This window comes from Poecilia latipinna, unplaced genomic scaffold (genome assembly GCF_001443285.1).
Source record: "Poecilia latipinna isolate Pla-1442-1.1 unplaced genomic scaffold, P_latipinna-1.0 Scaffold5933, whole genome shotgun sequence".
Lineage (NCBI taxonomy): Eukaryota > Metazoa > Chordata > Actinopteri > Cyprinodontiformes > Poeciliidae > Poecilia > Poecilia latipinna.
Genome location: NW_015118549.1, coordinates 6,611 through 14,661, shown reverse-complemented (window position 1 = coordinate 14,661; position 8,051 = coordinate 6,611). Strand labels below are relative to the sequence as shown.

Genomic DNA, 8,051 nt, shown 5'->3' with positions numbered 1-8,051 from the left:
CTGTCACTTTGACCAGCGGAGGCTCTGCGTTAAAGAAGGAAGTGAGGCAACAAATGTCTTTGAGGTGGATTTATTTGGGAGCTCCAAGTCTTCATTACACCAACACCCTCTTTTTTTTTAGTGAAACAAAGAAGCTGACATTTATACCTGAGGCAAGTTCCAACACTGACACCAGGTAAAGGGGTGATCAAAAGAAAAGACACACAAACACTACTTATACAAAACTAACAAATAAATGATCCAACAAATATTTACATGCATGCACATTATTAAAATTAAACTAACCTAAAGTCAATCAAAAGTAAATATAACTAAATATAAATCCTCAGAGTATTCCCCCTCCTAATGGAAGCTGGTATGCTCCAGGAGCATTCGTCTCCCTCTCTGCTCCACCTTGCTGAGACACACCCAGAAAGGCAAATACTCAATTAACTCAAATTGAACTAATCTAAATCAAAACAAACTGACATTTTCCCCCACATTCTCTGAACAGGAAAGATGGCCAGTCTCCCTACCCAAAAAGAATGTTCACCAAATGTCACCATGTAACTGAAATAAAGAACTGATACAAAACACATTTGAACTGAAAACAACATAATATCAATAATCAACATGGGATGGAACCCCTGGTCTCCATCACACATACACATCACCTTGCATGTATTTTCCACCTTCATCTGCACAGGAAAGTCATTTAGGTATACAAACTAGGGTTAAGGTTTAACTATTGTAAGAAGTTGCTGAAGGTATGCCTTGATAATGTGTTTTAAATAATCTGTACGTGCAGTTGTATCAAACCACCACTGTGTTCAACTAACTAGACTCTTCTAACAAAGAAACAACACGGATGACCTGATTCACCATTGGACAGGTTCAACTTTGCAGTTCCAGCTTAGAGTGTCTGGATGGCAGGACCTGGCGATTTCTGCTGTTCCTGCACCAACTAAGATGTAGGCAGGTTATTTTAATAAATTAATTAATAAAAAAAAATGGTTCCATTACCATTAGGCAGAAGTTTACTTCAAGAATGTAAACGGATCCACAACAGGGTGAAAGTGAAAGAAATGAAACAGGAAGAAGGTGGCCAGGAAGAAAGTCAAGAACAGCTTTGAAAAAATCTGATTATTCTTTAGATTTATTCAATAAAGTTTCTGTTATTTTGTTAGAACTGTTTCCAAGCAGCTTCTGCTTAATCACATGTGTTAAACCTAGAATTACTCTGTGAGGTATTGAGGATGTCAGGCTAGTTAAGTGATGTCAGTTCAATTAAATTAATTTGCTTTTGACATGAAAGGCAGAAATTCACAAAGAGCGACACCTGATGTCCCAATTCTGAGGGGCAAAGGCAGAGTGCTCTGTGTTCAGTTTTGTAAGATTACTTTTACACATATGTAATTAAACTTGTAAATATTTGTCTTCAAGACTGGACAACATTGAACCAGAAACACACACAGTACTGTTTGTCATCTTTAATCTGGTGACAATTAAACATTTAACTTTGACTTCAGAACATAACATACCTAAATAAACATAAATAAACCCATTCTAAGCAAAATTATTAGTTAGACTGGAAGGTAAGAAAGATTATCTGTAACTATGAAGGAACTGGACTCTATTGATGGTAACTTATAGCCCTCTGGTGGTGTAACAATTACATTACACTGTACAAACATGCATGGGTTATATATACATTAATACTAAGTAGTAATGCCTGCTGTTAACTAGGCTGATCTATATAGTGATTTTTCACTTCTATGAATGTATTCTTTTCAGTCATGCCCCCTCTTCAAAGTTCCCAGTACTGATCTGCAGTCACTAATGTTTTCCGAGATCAAAATGAAGCTGAAAGCATCCTTGTGTCTTGCTTAAGCTGTCCAGGTAGACAGATAGAGATAGAGTGCTGAAGGTTGTTAAATGAGAGGTAACAGGAAATAGCAGCTTTTTGTTTCTTTGGCTCCAACAAACTACAGACATCTCCATAGACATGGAAAGAATCTTGGAAATTTTCCTTAAATAACTGTTCAAACCATCATATCAAGTCAGATTTCCAACAATGTGAAAGCGGATACTTTCTCCTGGTTGGTGCTCTAGATGTACTCAGTACTGATTCTGACTGACCGTTGTGTCTGGGACACTGGGAAAAGAGGGATGTGGACGGGTAGATTCCGGTTCTGTTCCTGCAGATACAAAGAAGAAATCAGCAGCAGCATTCCTGCCACCAGATGCAGAACTGCAGCTGTCCAGCCACAGAACAGAGAATCACCGAACTCCCAGCGAGGCACCACATCCGGCACCGACTCGTCAAAGAACCGCACCACAGTCAGGTGAGCTATATAGGAGACTGGGATCAGGACCAGTATTCCAGCTGCCAGGCTTAGCGTCCCACCTGCTGTCTTCAGGACCTTCTTAAAGCTTCGGTCATCCACCTTCCGACAGCAGCTGTTGATCAAGTTCAGGCCCAGGACGGCTAGCACCGAGCCCATGAGCCCAAAACCCAGAGCAGTACACATCAGAATCCGGGCCAGCTTGATGTCTGGCGGCAGACCCAGCAGGCTGTTGTATGGTCGACATTCCTGCAGACCCAAGTCCTGGATAACGCAGGTCTTCCACAGTCCCACCTCCAAACTCTCAGTGGGGAGCAGGTCTGTGGAGAGCGTCAGCCAGAACGGCATCATAGTTGTGCACAGAGAGCAAAGCCAGCCCCCTGCTGACAACAGAACCCCCAGCATCTCCACAGTCCCAACACTCCAGTCCATGATGGCCTCAGGTGTCAAGAAGACATCAGACCCTCTGGAAAAGGAACACCACCGTCCAGAGTGACTGAAAATGTGAGCGGCTCCCTAAACCAGTCAGAGGGGACACAGTGATTGGTTGAATGCAAACAACAGTGTGGCTGTGAGGTGGCCTACAGGCAGCAGACAGGATGGTACATCTCTGACTGAAAGGCATTTGAAGTCCCCCCCTCCATCCCGCTGCAGTGTCACCAGGCACGCTGCTCGTTTTCCACATTGTCTGTTGGCTCTTTGTTCTCAGAGAAAACAGGAAACAAGGACAGACAACAGGCAGCCTGATGGAGCGTAGACAGATTCAGGTTCACCAGAGTTTCACTGCTTACAGAAGTTTTAGTTTAAAATCATTTGAGGAACCTTTGAGAAACAAGATGGCATCTTTCTGCTTCACAAAACCTCTTAAAGATTAAAGAGAGGTCAGAAAATATAGTTTTGATATGTTCTATCAAGGTTAGACTACATTTAGTTATGGGTACACTCCGTTACTGATAATTATCACAAATATTTCTCGAGTGTCCAGTCCTGACAGATTAGGCAAACAGAACAATTGAATCCCATTGCAATGTCAGAGAAAGATTTGCTCTACAGCAGGAGGAAAATTAGACTTTTTCCCAATTCTAGAGTTATCATTAAACTGATGGCACAGTAGGTCAAACTAGTTCAGGAAGTACACTGAAGCAGCAATTATAATGCGACAGAGGGGAACAGAGAGAGTACAGGGCTGAGTTGTCTGTTCTAGCCTTCCAGAGCTATTGTCCTTCAACATTTGTGTATTTGTTCAACACAACTCAATGACAGTGTTGAACTAAATGACAGAATATTCCCACATTTATCCAGGTGTGTTTGTGTTTTAGATGAGGCCCATGCAAAAGTTGCAGGATGGTAGTTCTTAAAACTAGAGCATATAGCACAGTAAGGGTATCAAACATCAGGGTGAAAACAGAAATTAAAAAACCCCCTGAAATAATCAGTGAAAATGTTATTGTTGCTATGTGGCGTTGCAGTTAGTGGCACTGTTGCATCGCAGCCAGAAAGTTGTGAGTTTGAATCCCAGTCAGTTAAAAGTAGACTGTCATAATGTGATATGGTTGGCGGTGAGAATGACACTTGTATATGAGAGGCCCAGGCAGACATTGTATGAAGAATTTATTGATGACTCCACAGAACTCAAGCACAAGGAACAGACAGGTAAGCCAGACGAAGACAACTGACGTGCTATGTTTGACAAGGACGTGACAAAAGACAACAAGTTAAATACACAGGGAGGGTAATCAGGGAATGAGACACACCTGGGAAGCAATCAACACGGAAGACGTGACAGGAACAGGACTAAACACAGAAAACCTCAAAAATAACTACACAGAAAACACAGAATACAACATAGACTAGGTAGAACACTAGTATATTGCTGATTGTTAAAGTAGAAACACAATGGTTCTTTAGCAGATATGAATTGACACAAAATATACCATTTCATTTCCAAAAACAAACAAAGGTATGAAACGGAACTAAAATGACCAACACCCACCATCATTTGTCATATTCTATGAGAGTCAACAGACTCAAATGGTGATAAAAACCAAAATAAATAGAAATAAGGAGCAACATGTTCAACCAACATGTCAACCAATGCACCTAAATAGTGTGTTGACAGCTATAAATCAAAAGTAGGAAAGGAGAAAATGGCATCATGTGAGGATGAAATGGGAGTACAAATTGACCCAGAGCCCGCCACCTCCCACTGAAGGATAAATAAATAAAGAAGTGTGTTGTTGGCTTAAAGCTGCCATAGGCCTTTAATGGGAGCTAATCCAGTTCTGAAAAGGTTTTTCCTCTCAGCTGCTTCAGGCTGCATTCACACTCTAAGAGCTTCATCTGCATCACAACACATTCAGATCAGGCTAATAGCATTACTGGGTCTCACCGGGTTGTTATTCCTGCCATCATTGTCATTATTATTAGCTTAAACTCTGCCTCAGTCCTATAACGGCAGTTCAAAATTAAACTAATTTTCTACTTTGGTAATTTAGAAGAAAAGGAATGCCGTGTTGCATTGTGTTCATGTCATGGTGACGGTTTTATATAAACATCTATTTGCTCGTGTGAAACAGAGAAACACATTAAATCTGACTTGTTTATTTCATTTATATTAATTAAGAAAAGTTGAATGTCAGAGTCAAATTGCCAGCAGCACATATTGTATTAGCTGAGATTAACTGATGTATGGAGCATCAAGGAATCTTATTCACGTGGAAAAACACTTCTTACTTCTAATTGGGGGCCAGTTTAAATCCTTTATTCCCATTAAAACCAGTGCTCAGCTTCAGCCTTTCCTGTTAGTTTTCCATGGACCTCCAAGGCAGTGTAAAGGATTTCCACAGACACTGAGGTCATTAATGATACATTTCTGACTGTTCAGGACTATTTACATGTCAGTGAAGTTAAAGTAACTCCTCAGTTCAGACATAATGGAATGCACTGTGACTCCCTTGAAGGAAGAACGCCACTCAGCATTTTATATCGATCGGATTCTGGGTTTGGATCAGGAAAACCCTGGGAAGAGTCTGAAATTACACCGACCCTGGACAGGTGAGGAGTTTTGCTTTTTGACTCACCCTCAGGACTAATATGCTCTGTTTTCTGCTTGAACAGTCACACCTGTTTGAAAGTTTGATCAAGCTGTACAATCATTTCTTTACTTTTACCCTAACTTTATTACTTAATATGACACACATTTATGTTGATTTGTTTGATGAGGCTGGAATAGACATAATGTATTTTCATCTCTTTATTTTACTTTGCCAATTTTTTTTATTCTTTGGTTTACAGATTGACCTGTTAAATAATAACAATCCTTATTAAAAGATTTTTCTTTGAAACAGGTCCACAAAACGATTTATTTTATTGTGATTTCTTATGAAAGTGGAAGATAAATAAATTTTTTACTGTTAAAAATTGTTCTTTTCAATCTGAAAGTCAAATCAAATTTTAAAAATATGTTGCTAGACTTTGCCACTATTTTAAAAATGTTTCCAATTTATTTGCCATTAATCCATTCATCCATCAACATGCCTACTTTCTTTTGCATTACCAGGTTATAGGTACAAAGCATTATCACTCTAGAAATATCCACCATAAATTCAAAGAGAAATTTATAACTGAAGATTCTTAATATCTGAGTCTGGAAAATGTAGAATTTCATATCCATATTTTCACTATCAATCTTGTGTAGAAACTCTGTAAAATGTCTGAGAGGTTTGTTGGGGAGCTTGGAAGAAGTTTTTTTAGTTGGATTAGATTGAAATAGAAATGAAACTCTTTATATGGATAATAACTTACCACCAATCAGGTAACCTTCCCAAAGTGAAACAAGTTTAGGGTGGTGGCAGCATCATGCTGTGAGGATCCTTTCTTCTAGGCTGGTCAGAGTACACATTGGGATGAAATAATTTTCATGGATGCATGTCCAGTTATTTAATTTTCCATTTATTTATTAAATTATCTTTTAAAAATCTCCTCAGAATTTGGAGCAGAGATGGGGAAGAGAGAGAAAAGTTTCTGCTGTAAGCAAAACATTTGTTATCAAGCTCCGCTGCAAAACCAAACTGGACCCAAACTAAGCTGGTATGCTGGACGACGGGCACGCACAGCCTTCAGCAGCAGCCAGGTGTTCTGTCTTCCATTTAACCTGGAACTTAGGATCTCATACAGCAGCTTTTTTTTTTTTTTTTTTTTTTTTTTTTTACAAACTTAGCTTTGATTCTGCTCAATCAGGTGAATGCTCTGGAGATGGTGTTCCGGGTCGACTGCTATCCAGGGATCCAGCTGAGGGAGCAGCTGGCAGGGAGGCTGGACCTGGACGAGGACCGAATCCAGGTTCAAACAGTTTCCTTAAAAATGATAGCTGTTAAAAAGACAAAGGTCTAGAAGTTTGTAGATGCATGGAGACTTAAAAATAGCCAAATAGATGCCTTTAAGCACATGTTGCCACTTAAAGACACAAGAACTAAAAGTGTGCGATAATAAAAAGTGAGGCTAAAGACGAAGTACAAGATTATCATTTCTTATCAGATCTGGTTCCAGAACCGACGAGCAAAATTGAGGCGTTCACTCAGAGAGACCCAACTGCAGTTGGTTCAGACGGCTATGATGGAGCTGAAGATGAGGCAGGAGGCTGGACACCGCCCAGAGGAGGTGTCACGTCACCTTCCTCCTCCTCTTCATTGTGATGCAGAGGATGAGGAGTAATCAAGTTCTCACTGTCTGCAGAAGGTGTTCATCTTTGCATTAATATCCATCTGCATAATTTTCTGAAAACCTCTCTAAACTCCAGGGGAATGACTAAGAGTTGCAGAATGTAAATGGCTGTTTTATATTGTTTTATTCGTCCAATATCACAATTTACAAGGAATGTCAGCTGGTCTTATATAAAAGCAGGAATGATTTGAGCTGATGAAAACTTGATAGTTTGAAGAATATTTTGTGAACCGTTATTTCTCAGTTTGACAAATCAATGTATCAGACCTTCCGAGTAGCTGTGTACTTCATTGAATTTATTAGGAATAAAAATACTTACCATCTGTGTTTTTATCACACATTGATTTTCATCTACGTCTTTGCTAAAGAATGAGACAATAACTGCTTTACACATAACATTTTCAATAATATTAAAACATTTACTGTCAAAATGAGGCATTATGGAATATTTTTCTCACTGTGAAGCAAAAAAAAGAGCAGAGTGTATTAGAGCACATAATGTAGTATCCTAAAGCACCTGTGGGCCAAATCTAACCTGCTTTAGCTTTTTATGTAGCACTCTATATTCTAGACTAAACTCTAAGTATGCTTAAATATTATGTTATCAATCAAATCAATGCAGTTTTTATCCATTGCTGCCAAATTATAAAATCAGTCCCTCCAGTTTCTTGAGAATTATCGTGGAAATTTATGCAAAATCAACAAATCCCCACACTTTTGCATTAATACAAAATTGTCAAAAACTCTTCTACTTGCGCTACAGCTGCCTCAGCCTCAACTGATGTCAGGGGACGGGGGTTGGACTGTACAGCTCCTAGTAGAGACTTGTAGATGTTTTTGTGTCAACACATTATGCACAGTCAGTAATAATATTTACAGACAAGAAAATGTACAGAAAGGAATCACAACCCACTGTTCTCAACATGTAGTGCTTAATTTAAAACATGATTAACCCCCACCTAGTAATAAAATGTTCTGACCCAGAGCTCAAGGATGTGGGGAGGG

General features: G+C 39.3%; 2 protein-coding genes across 2 annotated transcripts; one reads left to right on the top strand and one right to left on the bottom strand.

The window, feature by feature from the left end:
• Nucleotides 1–1,119: 1,119 nt before the first annotated feature.
• LOC106943784 (putative claudin-24) lies at nucleotides 1,120–4,029 on the bottom strand. Its single transcript, XM_015027079.1, has one exon. The coding sequence runs from the start codon at nucleotides 2,754–2,756 to the stop codon at nucleotides 2,088–2,090; it is 669 nt and encodes a 222-aa protein (XP_014882565.1). The 5' UTR covers nucleotides 2,757–4,029; the 3' UTR covers nucleotides 1,120–2,087.
• Nucleotides 4,030–5,802: 1,773 nt separating this feature from the next.
• Nucleotides 5,803–7,503, top strand: LOC106943785 (homeobox expressed in ES cells 1-like). The gene is made up of 3 exons (XM_015027081.1): nucleotides 5,803–6,456; nucleotides 6,564–6,665; nucleotides 6,861–7,503. Exons 1-3 carry the CDS (start codon nucleotides 6,325–6,327, stop codon nucleotides 7,035–7,037), a joined length of 411 nt encoding a protein of 136 aa, XP_014882567.1. The 5' UTR covers nucleotides 5,803–6,324; the 3' UTR covers nucleotides 7,038–7,503.
• The last annotated feature ends 548 nt before the right edge of the window (nucleotides 7,504–8,051 follow it).

Excerpts from the sequence above, each read along its gene's own strand:
- LOC106943784 (XM_015027079.1), bottom strand. The coding sequence starts at position 2,756 with ATGGACTGGAGTGTTGGGACTGTGGAGATGCTGGGGGTTCTGTTGTCA.
- LOC106943785 (XM_015027081.1), top strand. The coding sequence starts at position 6,325 with ATGGGGAAGAGAGAGAAAAGTTTCTGCTGTAAGCAAAACATTTGTTAT. Across the intron at positions 6,457-6,563 it reads CAGCCTTCAGCAGCAGCCAG|GTGAATGCTCTGGAGATGGT; the intron begins GTGTTCTGTCTT and ends CTGCTCAATCAG. Across the intron at positions 6,666-6,860 it reads TGGACGAGGACCGAATCCAG|ATCTGGTTCCAGAACCGACG; the intron begins GTTCAAACAGTT and ends ATTTCTTATCAG.